The following is a 17,798-nucleotide window of genomic DNA, read 5'->3' as shown; positions in this document are numbered from 1 at the left end:
CTGCTGGCGACCCCTCCCCCCACCCAAACCGCTCCTCAGGGACCTGCCTGTGACCCTCCCCCCCAACTGCTCCTCAGGGACCTGCCGGCGACCCCTCCCCCCACCCAAACCGCTCCTCAGGGACCTGCCTGTGACCCTCCCCCCCAACTGCTCCTCAGGGACCTGCTGGCGACCCCTCCCCCCATCCAAACCTCCCCTCAGGGACCTGCCTGCGACCCTCCCCCCAACTGCTCCTCAGGGACCTGCTGGCGACCCCTCCCCCCACCCAAACCTCCCCTCAGGGACCTGCCTGCGACCCTCCCCCCAACTGCTCCTCAGGGACCTGCCGGCGACCCCTCCCCCCATCCAAACCTCCCCTCAGGGACCTGCCTGTGACCCTCCCCCCAACTGCTCCTCAGGGACCTGCCGGCGACCCCTCCCCCCCCAACCGCCCCTGAGGGACCTGCCGGCGACCCCTCCCCCCCATCCAAACCGCCCCTCAGGGACCTGCCTGTGACCCTTTCCCCCCCCCCAATTGCCCCTCAGGGGCCTGCCTCTGACCCTCCTACCCCCCAACCGTCCCTGAGGGGCCTGCCGGTGAACCCTCCCCCACCACCTAAACTGCCCCTCAGGGACCTGCCGGCGACCCCTCCCCCTAAACCGCTCCTCAGGGACCTCTGCCTGTGACCCTTCCCCCCCCCCCAAACCACCCCTGAGGGACCTGCCGGTGACCCTTCCCCCCAAAACCACCTCTCAGGGACCTGCCTCTGACCCTTCCCGACCCCAAGTTGCTTCTGATGGACCTGCCTCTGACCCTTTCCCCCTGCAACTGCTCCTGAGGGACCTGCTGGTGACCCCCACAAACCACCCCTGAGGGACCTGCCTGTGACCCATCCCCCCCCCCCCAAAACCGCCCCTGAGGGACTTGCTTGCAGTCTCCCCCCAAACCACCCCTCCTGGATGTGCCAGCAACTCCCTCCAACTGCCCTTCAGGGACTGCTGGCGATCCTTCCCCCAAGCTACTCTTCAAGATCTGCTAACAACCCCTTCCCCAAAACACCCTTCAGGGGCCTGCCAGTGCCTTCCCCCTCCAACTACTCCTCAGGGATCTGCTAACAATCACTCTCCACCCCCCAAAATGCTCTTCAGGAACCTGCAGATCCCCCCACCCAGACATGCTCTTCAAGGACCACCTTAACAAACTGATTCTCAGAGGCCTGCCAACAACTGCCCCCCAAATGCCCTTCATGGGCTGCCAACGGCCCCCTAACTGCTCATAGGGGTTTCTGACAGGTCCCTGAAATGGAGCCTCCACCACTTGGCAGGTTTCCTCCCCAAACTGCCTTTCTGTGACCCTGTAGGAACCTCCCCAAATCGCTCTCTCCAATAACCCAGCTTAGACCCTCTTCATCTGTGTCCTGGTTTGCGCCTTCCAGGGAGCTCCCTCTTCCTCACTGTGGTCAGTGTGCCCAGGCTCAACAGGATACTGCCTTACCTCTTTCCTTCCTTTCTCTCTCTTTCCCTCTAAAATTTTCTTACAGCTCTGCAAGTTAGAGTTCCTGTCTCCTATGACTATCCTCCATTATCTGATATTTGACTCCCCCAAGCACATGCCATCCCTCTCCACCCCCTGCAGCTGCATCTCCCTTTTTCCCCCCACATCAGAGTTGCCAAGGGTCCCCTCCTCACCTCTCCATGCCGTTCCTGAGGGCCCCTGCATGGCCTCATCTCCCTGTCACGTTGTGTTCTCCTCCATTATCACTTTCCTAAACCCCTTTCTTGTGGCTCTTTTAGACATTCTGCAAATCATTTGTCTCGCGTTCACAGCTCCTGTGCTCTGAAGGGTGCAGCCCTTGCTGTTATCCCCCAGAGTCCTCGTGTACCTCGACACCTTCTTATCTCTTTAATGGTTGCATCCCCATTTTCTTCATTTCATCCGTTGCTATTGTTCCTTCCTGTATCCATCACATAGTGATGTTGTTTAGCCTCCTGTCTGGTCTAGCGCTGGTCTCATGGCTGGTTAGTCTTTGTTCCCAGCTCCTGTTTCTGCCCTACTTCACCTGCCTGGCTGGGTAACAGGCCTTTCCACTCGGACTCCCTTGGCCCAGTCAGGCTGTACCCCCTTTTGGCTTGTTCTGGACCGATTATGCCATTGTCGGGGCAGTGACAGTATTCTGCTCCCCAGGAGGAACTGTGGCTGTAGTTCCTCTGTATTGTTACCGTAAGAGAAGATGTGAAGATTTCCCTTAGCCTGAGGCTAGGAACCACCCATAGGGAGTTGCCCTCCTCTGTGCTATTTTTACTATAGCTGCCTGATTTTTCTTTGTAGCTGTTAAAATACTGTATAACCCTCGGGTTGTTGTGTGACATGTCTTAGAAATAACAGGCTAGTTATTCTTCTGCCATCAACTTACTGTTGTCTTTGAGGCACAGGGAGACACAGTTGCTGCTGTGTGGATGCAGAAGGCTTGTTCAGTGCTGATACTTCTAGCTCAGTATTGCTTATCGTGTATTCACAGCGAAGGAGAGAAAATGTCTCTCTGCATGATGCAGTGTCTTAAGCGTTATTCATAGTGATCTTTTTTCTGCTGGCCAGTCTGCCTTACTTTCAAATGTGTGCGCGTCATCATTCTGCTGCTCGTGACCATTTTGTTACATTGGTGCCAGTGCTGAAAGCCCCCCCATAACAAAGTAAAGTCGTGTGTGAGAACCGTTTACTCACTTCATTACACATGGTGGAGTTACTTTCTCCGTCTGCTACGTGTTGCTGACCCTGTAATTTACTACTTGAGTTAAGACACTGAAGGTCTGCGCTGTGTGGGTGAGACGGTTCTTTTGGCTGCAACAGGAAACAGTGAAGCCCTCCGGATGGGTTAATGCTCCATGTGTCAAGCACATCTCAGCCGTGCTGTAGCACCAGGTGACCTGATCTAGTCAGTTCATCTGCTTTAAGAAAAGAAGTCTTTTGAGGTCTTTTCCTGCACACAAGTGCTGAATATCAGAAATGCTTCTGCAGGAGACTGGATGAACCTTGTGGTTTCTTAATACCATTTGTGGCAGGGGTCCCATGTGAATAGGGAGGAAGGATGCTGTAGTCTACTTTAATATCTATGTATTGTTGTCAGTGATGAGAGCAAGGACAAAGACTTTCTCAGTGCTAGAATGGGACCTCTCGCTTACAACAGGATGTTGGGATGCTAAGGTAAAAGGTGTATTGGATTTTACTTTTGTTTGAATGCAGCTGAACACATCCCCACATCTCTACTTAATCATTTGCTATGTTTTACATCATTTCCTGCGTCAGCATGGCTGGAAAAAGCTTAAACCAGCCATTTGTACTATGCAAACATAAACATGTTAAGAACAAGGATTATAAACAGATATTGTCCACAGCTATTAAGCCTCCTGTGTGTTAATCTGCAGAAGACCTTCAGCTAAACAGTGTCAAATGTTCCAGGTAACCCCAGGTATTATGGTATCAAGGCCTGATTTGTTTTGCTACTGTTGATTTCTTTCTGTTTCATCATCTTCGCTGCTGCATGTGTGCTTTTTCTTGTCCTTAAGGCAGGGAGCAAGACAACATTGCGGTTAATTGTAGTTCTGATGAGGCTTTGAGAAGCTTGCTTCCTCTGTAAAGGCAGACCTAATTTTAAATTTAGCTACTGAATGACAGAGAGCAGACTACCCAAAGCTGTCAAAGCTGTTGGACAGGTCTGTCAGAGTGACAGTAAGAGATGCAGGGAGGCTTTTACTTCACCTGAGGATGTAAATCTCTTCTAACCACATCTTTTGCTGCAGTTTGCTTGAGACCATGCCTGTAAGTACAGTTAAATCACTGTAGGAGCTTACTGTCATCACAGCTTGAGTACAAAATCTGTTATAACCATGCAGTTCCTCTGAATTTACTTGTTTGTCATGGTCGGTCTCAAACACTTTGAAGATATGTTTTGCTTCCTCTGGTCCTGTCATCTGCTTTCCCAATAAAAACTTTGAATTAAAACTTCTTGCTTACAAGACCATAAAACTTCAGCTAACTTGTTTCTGAGCCCACTGGTTGCCCAGCTGCATTTGACTGCAATGTGTTGGTAATGCTGCGGGGCAAGTAGAATTGTTTGGGATTATAGGTATAGGGACTTCGACGTGCAATGTCTGAAGGCAAATCATAGTTAACATCTGTTTAACTGGAAAATTCCTCCCTTGTGAAGATATAGCGAAGGGGGGGAAGCTAAGTTTTTGAAAAGTAAAGTACTGTGTTTAATGTGCTTACTTGTTTTTAGCTAGGAAAGATTTTTGAGAAATAATAGTAAGGTAGGAAAGGGAAGTATTTTTAGCAGTCTTTTAGTGATTCTTATTCTAGGGAAAGAAGAAATCCTAGTATGACAGGGTAAAGCTGTTAGTGTCACTGCTGTTGTTGGAGTCTGAGCTGGAAAAGAAATAAAAACCGCATACAGTGCTTGATCAGCTGTTTTGAGACCTGTCGGACCTGTACCAGCATCAAGCTGCTTAGAAAACTGCTTTTAGCCCCTTTCCTGGTCTCAGGCTGGCATTGGTGTACCAAGAGAAACTCTTGGTCGACTAAGCTAAGCTATTTTTGAACAGGTGGGTAAGAGGGAGTTAGGAGAGAAGAAATAAAATAGAGATGCAGACGTGTGTGAGGAGATAGGGCAGGAGGAGCCCCACTCCCACCTTCTGGGCAGTGTTTGGGACTCAGCCGGAATCAGCTGAGTGGTAATATCATCTTAATCGTGACCTGGCTTGGATGAAGGCACAATAACATCAAAAGTGGTCTTGGGAGACAAGGGTGTGGATTGCAAGAGCCCCGCTCCTTGTATGGGCCTTGACAGTAAAGCTCACTTCTTTCTGCGCATGTGGCCTTTCATTGCACGTAGCCCGTTCCTAAGCCTCAGAAACCAGGAGAATGAATGGAGCAGGCAGTCCTCTCATTTCATTCATCAGATAGGTCTCATTTCCAGCGTGCCGGTTTTGGCATGTTGAGATCTCGCTTTGTTTACCAGACAGGATTTCAGCAGTGTCCTTGGGTGGCATCGAGAGAGCTTTTTGTTTGGACTAATTCAGTCTCGAACTTCTGTTTACTTTTATGAGCAATTTTTCTGTAATGTTTTGGGTTTTATAACCATTTGTCATTACCTTGAACTGTTTTAAGACAAACTTGCGGTATGTATTTCAACAGAGTTGCAAACAGAGTGAACAGCTCTCCAAACTTTAAAGTAACTATCTGGGATATTGGAAGCTCCAGTAGCAGAGTGATGTCAGGTTAACTTATGCTATGAAAAGCAGGATACATTAACTGAAACTAAGCTTTATGCTGTGATGAATAGACTTTTCCAGTATCTGAACGAGCAAGTTTTCAGTTTTCATGCTGTGTAGCAGTCTGTGGTGTAGCTGGACTTTTGCACTATGAAAGGTTGTGATTCTCTTTCTGATTAGTAGCTTTGAGATCTAGTAGTCATCCTGAAGAGCCAAAGCAAGAAAAAACAAGTACTGCCTGGTTTTCATTCACTTCTGAGCAAAAAAAGTTGTTTGCACCAGTCTTCTAACACTAGAAGCCCTGCTGCAGTCCTACTACCCATTCATCTGAAACAGTAGTTTGTACTGGGGACTTTGAAAGAGAGAAATATGCTGTTTGAGGCTTAAAAAATAGCAGAAGCAATACAAACCTGTTGCTTCTGTGGTGTTGTCCAGTGAGATGACAGAGGGGGGGAGTGGGATGTTTCTCCTCACCGTTGTGCGAGTTTCCCAAGCAGACTGAACTGATTGCTCTTTCGCAACACCTTGAATGCAGGTTTAAGGCCATCAACTTTCTTGGATTAACACCACAATCAAACTAGTTCTTTCTCTGAGCACTGAGGAAAAGATGGGGTTTTAGTCTGTGTTAAATGCTGTAAGAATGTTTCTGTCGCTTAGCTCAAGTCTACGTTATGTTTTACATGCTCTTTAGGATTCATCTGTTCTGACAAAATTTGGGAAGCCTCCCAGTGCTGTATTACCATTGGTGTACTGTGAGTTTGCCTCGCTGCTGGAGATTTTTGGATGCTATGTGAAAGCAACAGCTGTTACTTCCTTTTTAAAAAAAAAAACAAAACAAAACACAAAACCACACACACTTGTAGCTTTTCTCATTCCTTCTAACTATAGTTCAGGTTCCAGGAACTAAAGAGCTAACATTAAACCTTTGCATGTTTTGAGAACATGGATTTACTTAGACCACATTGCCAAAAAGTACATTGTCGGGCTAGTAATTATTCTCTCAAATAAAAATAGATATAAAATAAAATGAGTATTAAAGTGTGCTTAAATGTACATTACTACTTTTTCTCTCTCTCTCCCTCTCTCTCTGTCCCCCCCCATTCTCTCTCTCTCTAATAAAACTAACTCAGATATTTAGAGCACTTCCACCTGCTCAAAACTGTAGTTATAAAAAAAAAATCATTAATATTTTACTTTGGAAGAGTACTGGATTATAAATGAAAACTGTAAAATATCTATCTGCAGATTACCATTTTAAAAAAACTAGTATATTATTTAAGGCACTGCATTAATGTACCTTCTTTAGTTACAAATCCAATACTGTTGTTTCTAAAATAGCAGATATACCAACATATTTAAGAGAAAGCAGAAGTGAGATCAGGGGAGGTTTTTGTATTCCCAGTTTCATTGAAAGCTTAAGATGTACACTAGGTAGTGCCATAGCAGCATCAAAAATTTCAGAACAAAATGCTGTTCAAGTGAAAAAACATCTTCCTTGTGGAATATATTTTCTAAAGGTTTCTGATTCACAGACCGTTATTTAAAGTAATTTTACTGAGCTTTTCCACTGAAACTATTTGTTCCATGCTTTTCCCCCTTTAAGTGGTTACTGCTTCTTGGTTTGTAAAAGTGTCCCTTAAGAAGGAACATGCTTCTGGCCGGTCGTGCAGCGAGCAGGCCAGCTGTCCAGCCTGCGGCCTGTCCTGAGGACAGCACAGCTTCAGGCTGATGAATCGGTCAGGCAGCAATAGGGCTCCACTTCAGCTGCCATCTTTCTTGGTCCCTTCCTACATGCTTTATATCACTCCTGCAAGCAATGAGCTGCTTGTGCTGCACCTCCGCAGGAGTCCAGGGCTTCGTCACAGTACGAGGCTGAGTATCTGTGCAGTTCCTGGGCTATGCGTGGGCTGTAAAGCAGTTATGCAGAAAAGGAGGACCAAAGCCTGCTGCCCTCCTTTCATCCAGAAAGGAGGCAGGTGACTTGCCTGGCCAGAAGATTAGCACTGCTCAATTAGATAATTGATTAATCCACTGTTACTCCACTTAGTTTTAGAGGAAATCTTATTGCCTCACAATCTCGTTACTAAATTAGGAAGTTTTACATCTGCTACCTTTTTTGATGTTGCGGTTTGCTTTTCTGAAAAATGAAAGGCTTTCTTGATTACCTAAGAGTCCGGGTAGAAACTAGGAACTCTTCATTAAAACAGAGGTATTGGTTCAGTTTGGATATCAATCAATACATTATATCAATCGCATTATATTTGAGTCTTACAAGTTTTAATACTTACTCTCATAATCTTCTAGTGGGGAGAGGTGATACCATCTCAATTTGCCATTCAAGGAATTGAGGTATATAGCTATTGTATCAAATGCACAAAATCACACAGCGTGTCCCCAACAGAGCTGGGAACTGAGACAGGTGTTTCAAGCGCCAGGGTCATGTCTCGACCCCCGGGACAGCCGCCGTTACTGTTTCTTGAAAGTCAGAAGCGTGGCTGGTGCCACAGGAAGAGCACATCGCCTGCTTTTCAAGCTGATCTGTGCTGAGGAAGGTCAGAGTGCTCTTTTAGTGTGTAGCTCTGTTGCTGAGATTTTATTAAAAAACAGTATTCTGGGAACTCACGCCAGGCCCTTCTGTTCTGGTTTGCTGGTTCTGTAGCTGAAAGTTAACAAAATGGTGTTCCCGAGGCTGTGCTAATCTCCCTGGTGCTAACATCTGCTAACATCCCTTGATCAGCTGGTGCTGATCAAGATGTCTTGACATGGTCAAAGGTATTTGCAGGACACTAAAACAAACTTAAAAACTTTGGAGTTTCCTTTAAGAACTATGTTAAATGTATGAGGGAAAAGAAACTTAAGAGCATACGTTGTCTAATACATTAATAAGGAAAATCTGATAACAACAATTGTTACAGATGAGATAAAAATAAATCTTAAGATACCTTAGGTATTAATCAAATGGCTGAAGGCCAAAAGCTGCTTTCTGCTCTCAATAGTGTAATGCCATTGGAATACCGGTTAAAGTAAAAGGATCAGGATTTGGCCTTGCATCTACCAGCCGCTACCAAATAAGGCTCCCTGCAGAATTCAGTAGCAGAGTTGATGGGAATCCAGACAGTGGGAGGATGCTGTGTTCTTCTTGGAGCCACCTCGACATGAGGGCAGAGGATTCGGTTCGCCTCCTCGACGTATAACTTTCACTTTCCTGTGTCCTGAAGTTCCCATACCAGGACTTTTTTGCTGCCTTTCCCATCCTGCTTGGCCTAGATCTCCATGACATTTAGCAGGATGGGAAGGATGGGGTGGTTATGATTCTGAGGATGAGATCCCCAGCTGTATTCTGGATGTGCCTTCCCTTGTTAGGCTCCCTGTTCTTGTAATAGCACTGATTGCTCCTTCCCAGCCTGTTACTGTTATTTCAGATGGCCCTGAAATGTCGCTATGGTAAGTGCCCGGCTCATTTGAGCTGCCAGTGGAGTGGGTGGGTGGGCTTGGATGGACAAGGATAATAATTCGGCTCTCTTCGGGTGAGGGAGAGCATGATTTAAGTTCTGGTGATACGTGCTGTAGCGTTACAGGGTTCCATGTTCAGTGCTGTGATTCAAAATAAGGTTATGGTGCTGGCTTTCAGCAGCAGAGGCAGTGTGATTCTAGGTTAATACCAGAGATTTTGCAGTGCTGCTCTGTAACTGTGTGTTTGACAGGCATATCTCAGAGCTGAAGATTTCACAGGAGGTAATGTGTTTTGAATTTTTTTGGGTGAGAAAATGCAGTTTATTAATCTAATGCCCTAAGGAAGGGACGTAGTTTTGTATGTAATTTAAGGCGGTAGAAAAAATAACAGCATATTTCTCATGCTTGTCCTTAAAAAAAGTTCATGTTTAATTAGTACCCTGCAAAATCTTTATTCCATTCCAGAGTCTTCAGGTAACTTTTGAACTGCTGCTTTTTGGCTTTGGCTAACTTTCTGGGTGGATTTGAGCCCTTATCTTTCGGTCTTGTTCTAGTTTGCTGGGATGATTTGAGCGTCATGCTCGATTGCCTTCTTTGATAAATGTGTTTGGGAAGGATGCCTGGAGCCTATGGAAAGCATACTGAGGGCTTAAGCAGTTACCGTGCCAGGAGTTGTCCAGCTACTAATTCATCCTGAATCAGACGGTGCTGGTTGCTTTTATCCTCTCTTCTAAGTAGCTGACCAGAGTATTTGTCTGATTCAAGTACTTTGCTGGGAGCTCTCTGACCGAGCTCGTTTTACCAGGGAGCTGCACACTGATATGCTGCTATGTCGTATTTCCTTTCCCATATACCTTTCTGCATGCTCTCAGAGTTGGTTTTCTACATTAATTTGTTCACTTTATGTCTGTGAGTGCTCATCCATTTTAAAACAGAATCATTCACAATAGTAGCATCTCAATAGTGCATTGAAAAGATGCTGTTTCAAAGACTTATTCTTCATTTACTTGCTGCAACGTTAAAATAATGAAGAATGAACTTGTTTCAGCCTTTTGTTTATCTGTGGCAAGGCAGATTCTAACTCATGCCTGATTTCAGAATTTTATTTGTTAGAAACTCCTGTTTTTCACCACCGATCCAGGGAATAAGTTTGCATTTCCTGGGTCAGTGACATCTCAGCTACGCCGTGTCCAGATCGCTGCGCACCCTGCTGAATTCTGCTCGTCTGCGTGCTCGTCGAGAGAGGGAGGAAAGGGAAGATGACTGTTAGGGAGATTTTGCAGACCTTCCCGTATGGTTGTCTAGAGGTCTGTGCTGTAACCTGACATGGGTACTTCCCAGTTTATAAAACACTGATTATTATCATTTTGTTTTGATAGCCTCTGTACACTAGAAGCCTAGACAATACCCCCTTCATCAGTGGAGAGCTTGGCTTCTGTTTTTGGACCACTGACTCGCAGCCCTAGCTTCCATTTTGACATTTGATTCCTGTGGCTGACCTCTGATTTTCTTCTCTTTTTTGTTCCCCTCTTTCTGGAGTCCTTTTGTTGTAATGAGTTCACATAATGTCTTGGCCTTTTCATACCCCTGGAAGAAGTCTTTTGTTGGATTTTTTTTCACTTTTGCAAGACTCAAATGTATTTAATGTAGAATTGCCAACCAGGACTAACAGACTAGCAAATTCCATGTTCTCTCTTATATATCTGGGTAGCTCTCCATGTGTCCCATTCTTAGAATTGCTTTCCTGATGCAGATTTCCCCCCTCCGAGCTTCCTGGAGTTGATTTCCAGGGTGTGACCACTGGCTGGGGGAAGGATGTTGCTTTCGGATTAGCTTGTTAACCCCTTGCCTTTTGACCTTTCGTGTCTTATTCTACACGGTTAGTTAGATTTATTCCCTTACTTTCTTTGTTGGATTTACTGTAATAATTATTAATTCTGTACTTATGACCACAAAGAGGTTTTATAGAACCAGCTACTGAAACAGTTTTACCCGCAACGAGGTGCAGCGCTCCTAATTTGTAGCTGCCCTAGCTTGGCAAGGCTGCCTCGCCATGGTGCAAGTGGCTGCAGAGCTACTCCCAGCTGTTTGCAGCATCTCACCTGGAGTCAGGGACTAGATGAAGTTGCTTGTAGAAATGCCTTAGCTGACATAACTGAAGATAGCTTATCAGTTCTGCATACGTGTTTTCTTTTTGCTCTTTTTCTACGTGTTTGGTTCTTTCCTAAGTTATTTATTTGTTTTTTGGCATCAACACCCTACTTAACATTTTATAGTACATAAAAATAAAAACAATCTGTGCCCTGAAGTTTTTACATTCTGAAGACACATGGAATACAGAGAAATACAGATGTTGAGGACTTTGGTATCTGGGCTTCTTTAGTTGCTGTTTAGATAGTTTTGAATGATTTTGTTTTTACCTTTTGTACAGTTATTTTCTAGAAAACTTTGGAAAGAAGTATCACTGGAGCAAAATTCTTGTACTGGAGATGCCAAACTGAGTAACTGCCCCTAAGAATATGTCATGATCTCAGCTGCAAAATAGGCTGCATTGTTCGTCTTTCTATATCGAACACAGTTTGGAGCCTCCCTGTGCCAAAGGACACTTGCCAGCCTGACAGCTGGGTACAGTCGATACTTGCCTTCAGTCTGGCTAATAGGAGCTTGTTTTCCAGATTAGGAATTTCGTTATATGAAGGGCCCTACTTCCAAATGGGGCCAGTGGCTTGTGAATGGATGGAAAAGGTTGGACTGGTCCTGTGCTTCAGATGGTGAATATTGCTCTGTGCAAGAGAAAAAGGGAGCAGGTGAAATGTGGTGGGATCATTCTTACCTTTCCACTAGAATCATTCATGTTACCAGTAAAAAAGCAATTTGTCCGTGTAGGCTGGTTCTGTCATCTCCTGATGTGACTTACTGGATACAGCGACACCCCACACATGTAATGCCATAAGAAATCCTACCATGTCTTGCTAGTTTTGTGTGTGACTGCTCTTAATCGTTTGCCTTCTTGCTGTTCTGTGGTGGGACTGTGTGAAGGGGAGGCACTGGAGCCCTGGGCTCTCCCCGGCTGAAGTGCTTGATGCAAGTCCTCTGAGTTGTTTGAAACCGTTCCCGTTGAGGTCGGTGGCAAAACTCTTTCTTCGGTCACTTCGCGATTAGGCCTAACCCTTGCAGCCATTTTGACACGAGAAATCTGAGAACATATTATTTCTCCTCCTAAGCGGCAAGTTTTAAATGGGGTTGAGCGTGTGCGGGGAAGGGAGGGTTGTGTATTGCTAGCTGTGAAATGAATTTTTTTCTGCAGGAAGTCACTTCTCTTCGGGGCCAAAGATAAATAGTGAAATGCTAGAAATTTCTCAGGCCCTGCCTTTCAGCTGTCTAATTGTGTTCTTTGCAGTGGTGTTTCAGGCGGTCTGCTCTGAGCCTTGTTGCTTTGAATTACCAGTTTGTTAGTAACCTTTTTATGCTGTCTTGTAATATGATAAAAAGGGTCACTGTTGAAACAAGCAGCGAATAGTCGTAGGCTAAGTACAAGAAGATACTTTGTTTTTCAAAGTGCTGTCAGCCTACAGAACAACATGCTATGGCGTGTCAAGCTGGATAGAAAATAGTGTGGCTAATTCTATCATAAACAATAATATTTATATTTATTCTTGATAGGATGCACCTCATTAAACCTCGTGGTATGTCAAGTGTCATGGGAAAATGATCAGCTCTTCCTGTAGGATCCACTATACAACACCAAAAAGCAGATTCAGGGTTTTTTCTATATGGGAGAGGCGATTCTGCTTTTGTCTTGAAGAATTGCACAGCCAGTAATCTGGTCAGAGGAGGTCTTGGATTAAAAATGCTGCAGAGGCTGGTGAGAAGAAACACGCATTCAGCCCCCCATTTATTTCATTCAGTGCCTCTCTGCCGTCAGGTCGAGGTCCTGTCCCCAGTTAATTTTCTTCAGTTGCGTTCCTCTGCAAGTAGCAAGTCCTTTGGCTGTAAAATTCAAGCAGAGGAGGAGAAAGGCAGCAGCGATGTCTGAATCATTTTATAAAGTCATCTTGATCTTATCTCCAGTCCTTTCCGCCCAAACCCACCAAACTCTTTACTGAGCTGTGTGTCTATAAATAGAACGGCGGCTCTCGTGCGGAGATGGGCAGCTCTGAACCGGCGGCTTGTTTTCTGAGCGCTGCCTGCGTATGCGAGCGCAGGGGCTCGCTTCTTACTGGCCTTTCATGTCTGAGCTCTGTAGCTGTGAGGTTTTCTATAGATAGAGGCTGGCAAGTGACATGAGCTGCTACTTAGGGAGGGGCAAGGTGACCTCTGGGATTGCTGCCTTTTGGCTTAAAAAAAGAGGGGGGGGGGGAAAAAGGTGCTGTTTAAAAGAGGAATGGAGGCATGCAGGTCTTGTGCAAAGGTGAGTGACCCCTGCCGAGGCGAAGGGAGCAGCCGGCCGCGCGGCGCGGCGCCGGGAGCCGAGCGTGGGCAGCAGCACGGAGCGTGGCACGCAGGAGCTGTGGGAACGGAGGGAAAGCGGAGGCAGCGTTCTGCTGCGAGTTACTGCGCTGGTGGGCTGGGCGAGAGCTGGAGCAGGCAGAGCGCCGCTGCCGGAGCGTGGGGAGCGCGGGGCTCTGGCTGACCCCAGCTGAAGCGTTTCTTTGAATAAGCATAGCAAGAGAGCTCTGCAACATCCTCTCAAAGCGCTTTCGTGCAAGTTGCTATTTTTTGATCAGGCTCCTGGCTGACTCGGTGTCTCTGGGCTTTGCATCCTGGGAGCCTTCCCCAGGATTTTTAATGCCTCGGTTCAGGGCACAGTTCAGGGCTCTGCAGAATTCAATAGCTAGTTTCTCTGTCCCATTTTTTAATTATATGTGTTTTTGTCCAAGGAATGCAAAGAGATCCCTCCATGTTTCTGTCTTCATCTGGAAAAGTTCTTGCCACTTTCCCACTTCCTTCCCTTCAGGCTAAAATGAACTGCAGAAATGCGTCATTTCTTTAGCAGAGCAATTCATATGCTGCTGCTTTACCTGTATCTTAGATACACAGGTGCTGGAGCTTAAAGGAACTCATCAGATAGGCTATATATATGCTCGCAGGACTGCGCAGAGCTGGCGGTACAGTTTGTTCCGTTCAGCAGTTGGGAAACGGAGACGCAGAGAGTGAAAATGACTTTTGGGGATCTCGTAAAAAGTCTGTGGCAGAGTGGGAGACGGAATGCGCATTTCCCAGTCCCAGACGAGTGCCTTTAACCATGGCCTGGCCTCGGGGTTTGGTTCGGCAGGGGATGCTGTTGGGTCAGTCCGGCTACTCCGTCTTCTCTTATTGGGAAGCTTCAGGTTGAGATCATAGCTGAGTTTCAGATCCTTGCACGGCAGCATATAGCACCAGTCCTAAGTTACCTTGCAGTCTTGTTTCTGAGTATCTCTACAGCATGTTTAACTTCTGGACACTAAAGCCACTCCCAGGTGCTGTATATGGCTTCTAAGAGTATATTCTTAATATATTTCTTTATATTCTGGTTGAACCAGACATACCGAGTTGGTGTCTGCGTGCGAATTGATGGTGGCTTTGTGAGACAGGAAGAGCACCGTGAAACAGCGAGATTCGGGGTTCGCTAGCCTTGGAGAGGGCCAGGTGTCCCAGGCTCCAAGGTAGGCTATGTTTATTTTGGAGGAGATGAGGGAGCTCCTGCTCTTTTCTCTCTTCCAGCCCGGTAGAGGAAGCTATATAACGGCTCCAAAGGCCTGCATCTTTCTTTCGGGGCTCGACTTCTGCAGGACCTCACATTTTTCCACCTGATCCATGAGTGCTAGCATCACCGTGGTGGTCCAGGCCCCCTTATCTGTCCGGCCATTTTGAAGATGGCTCAGTTGAGCAAGAGAGAGACATGTGCTGTCAGACGGATGTTTCTTCTTATAGTCAGCACTTTCTTTCCAAGTGCTTTTTGAGGAAACTTTGAGCTTGGCAAGGAGCAGCGCGTGTGGAAAGTATTAAAATCTGCAGCTGTTTCAAAAAGGAAAGACCCGCATTAGAAATATATATAGCATTTTAAAAGCAAGTTTAGTGCCCTGGAAAGGATTTCTAAAACAACCCATACCCTTTGGATCAGTAAGAGCATTTATTTCGTGCTCTGCAGTAGCCTGGCAGTGTACGTGTAATGCTGTGTTTGTGAATTAACTGATACTCATCAGTTGACCTGACTCTGTTATGAACCTGCGCTACACTGAGACCTCTGGTATGTTAAAGCTGTGTCATTTTCCTGGCATCAAGAGACCGAATAACCTGTCTTACAAGATTGTCGGACTGTTTGTTCCCTGTGTTTTAACTGTGTGTTTATGGCATGGGGCTCCCTCAGTGAGAAATGGGTTTCTGAGGACTCTGTTTCTTGGGAGAAAAGTGGTTTTCTTGAAATGCTGGGGCATCACATAGCATCATTTGCTATTCTTAGCAACGTGTTCAATCGGTAATTTGGGGCCGAACCCTCAGCTCTGAATTCTCTGTCCTTCGTCCTTCTGAGCTGCAATTTTTTGAGATTATTCCGCTGTAGCGGTTGGTGTTCAGTATCTGTCCTCAGCAAAGGTATTAATAAAATGTGTTTGACGAAATAGGATGAAGCGTATGTGGATTAAATGTATACGCTTACGTATGCATAGTATGTGAGTGAGCATATGGGACTGCATATGCTGGTGTGTCAATCTAGTTCTAAAGCAGTAAAAAAAAAAAAAAGAAAAAAAAAAAAGAAAAATAGAAAAAGGCAGTGTGCGTAGACAGTTTTGGCACTCCAGCCCTGGGAAATGGCAGCCAGCCAGAGAGTACTGAGGCAGGGCCAAGACTATCTGAAGAATACCAAATGCTGAAGTTGCGTATAGTTCCTTCTTCACTCTCGTTTCACTCTTCACCCGGTGTGCCTGCTGCTCGCCAGTTTTGTGCCAGGTAGATACTGCTAATTTCACAAAGCAGAGCTGGAGATAGGGCTGATATACTGTGGTGTGTATGTGCTTGTAATCAAATGCTAATTAAATGAAAGGCAGGATTACCTGCGCCTGAAATCTGACCTCAGTGAGTTTAACCGTTATGCTTCCCACATCACTGTTAAACTTTGAGAAGCTCATTCAAACAGTCGTAAGTTATTTATCTTTTTTTCATATCACGATAGCAGTGGAGATGAGAATGAAACCCCACCCCAGTGTGGGTTATGTGTTGCGGTAGTTTAATCTTGATAAGTTTGCCTGCTTATTTGAATGAATTTGTTAAGCGTTTCCAGCAGAGGGCACTCAGATTACTGTGCTCAAACGCCAGTCTTTTTTGATAGGGGTGTGCAGTGGGAGAGAAGAGATGCCTGAAAACAAAGTTCATACTTCACCTTCTGCCCTCCTTGTTTTGCAGACTATCATAAAGGAGGGGATGCTGATGAAACAGACCAGCTCCTTCCAGCGCTGGAAGAGACGCTATTTTAAGCTGCGCGGACGAACGCTCTACTATGCAAAAACTGCAAAGGTGAGGGCATGACGACGCGTACGAGCCGAAGGGAAGAAAGGCTCTGTCATTAGAGGCAGGTTGGTCTCTGTGAGAAGGCAGAGCTCAGTCCAGAAAAAAGCAAATGCTCCGGAAGCTTCTGTCTTCAGGTTTTATCACGACTGGAGGTTCCCTGTGTTTTGCCTCACATTTTGAAATCCTCATTCTTTGAGTAAATCATCGTGTGGACCTGTGTTACTAATTGTTCTATCCTTTTTTTTCCCCCTCCCTAATTTGTTTTCTTAGGGAGTGGGCTCTGAATCAGTAGAAACTGAAATAGAAGGAGAAAATACAAATGAAAAGAGGACATGGTGGGGCAAAGAAGGCGAGAATTTATAAGTCAGAGCTACCCTACATCTGGGCTAGTGCCTTGATAGACAGTCCGCTAGATATCAGTCTGGCTCCTTTCACAAGAACCAAGCCTACAAAATTATTTTTAAAAATAGTCCCATAGTAAATGTAAAATCGTTGTGTTCACCAACTGAAGACAGAGGCAAATATGAGTACCAGTGTATGGAACTCGAGTCCTGAGGCCTTCATGTTGTTAGTGCTGAGCCTTTCCTTCAGATCACAACAGGCTCTCCTGGAGCATGCTGCACAGACATACCAACACGTCCCTTTAGGTCTGCTGCTTATACACTAGTTTCACTAGTTCATTAGAATTTTGAATTGTTTCTTTCCAGTCCATTATTTTCGATGAGGTGGATCTGACAGATGCCAGCGTGGCAGAATCCAGCACGAAGAATGTCAACAACAGCTTCACGGTAGGATTTATTGCATTGTTTCCCATCCTTCTTGCATCTGTCTCATAATTCCCTTCTCCTTAGCACTATTTAAAAACATCTAAGCAATCTTCATTGCCTCTTTCACTTGAGAAAACTCATTTCAATTTGTTTATTTTAAGACATTTACAATTCTGATTGAATACTCAAAGACAGTGACAGTAACTAGTAGCAAGTCACGCATGCTTTGATTTCTGGCAGGAAGCAATCAAATCAAAGAATTCTCCCATTTTGTCCTGCTGTGGGCTTGCTAGGGTCTTTGGAAGGACCAGCAAAGGTGAAGCTTCCAGTTTTAATCTACAAGTATGAGGAGTGCAGCATTATGACTGAACTTCCAAAAGTCAGCAAACTCAAACAAACATATGTCTCCCTATAGCAATCATAACTGATCTCCATGCACATGGAAAATACGTTGGGTCGCTATATATGGTGCTAAAGCTTTGCCCTCGGGGATGTTCTTACCTATAAGCTAGTAGGGTTTGACAGAATCCATTTATATAGTGGTACAGAAAAATTTGTTCTGCTGAGGGAATTAGGGGTGATATTTGTGATTATGCTGGAGGTCTGGCTAAAGGAATTTAGTGTTCCCTTCAGGCCTGAAAATATGTAAACTTCTTTCTCTGATTTTATTTATACGCGGATGTGTGTGTGTTTGTGTATGCACACTAGTCTATATATAGTGGGGGGGGTAAAGCAAAGGCAGTAGCTGAAAGGAGTTGCGCAGAGGTAACTATCAAATTGGTTTATGGTATTTGTTAGATAAGGAAAATGTGTTTAAATATTTACAGTCTGGGGAAGTGGTGGTGT

At 45.4% G+C, this 17,798-nt stretch overlaps 1 protein-coding gene across 1 annotated transcript in view; it reads left to right on the top strand.

The window, feature by feature from the left end:
• Nucleotides 1–17,798, top strand: part of DGKD (diacylglycerol kinase delta) — a 64,694-nt gene that overhangs the window by 332 nt on the left and 46,564 nt on the right. The window contains exons 2-3 of the mRNA XM_067302009.1: nucleotides 16,081–16,191; nucleotides 16,893–16,973. Coding sequence (XP_067158110.1) covers nucleotides 16,081–16,191; nucleotides 16,893–16,973 — 192 coding nt within the window. The remainder of the gene's footprint in view (nucleotides 1–16,080; nucleotides 16,192–16,892; nucleotides 16,974–17,798) is intronic.

Source organism: Apteryx mantelli, chromosome 9 (genome assembly GCF_036417845.1).
Source record: "Apteryx mantelli isolate bAptMan1 chromosome 9, bAptMan1.hap1, whole genome shotgun sequence".
NCBI classification, from domain to species: Eukaryota; Metazoa; Chordata; class Aves; order Apterygiformes; family Apterygidae; genus Apteryx; species Apteryx mantelli.
This window is presented reverse-complemented; position numbering and strand designations above follow the sequence as displayed.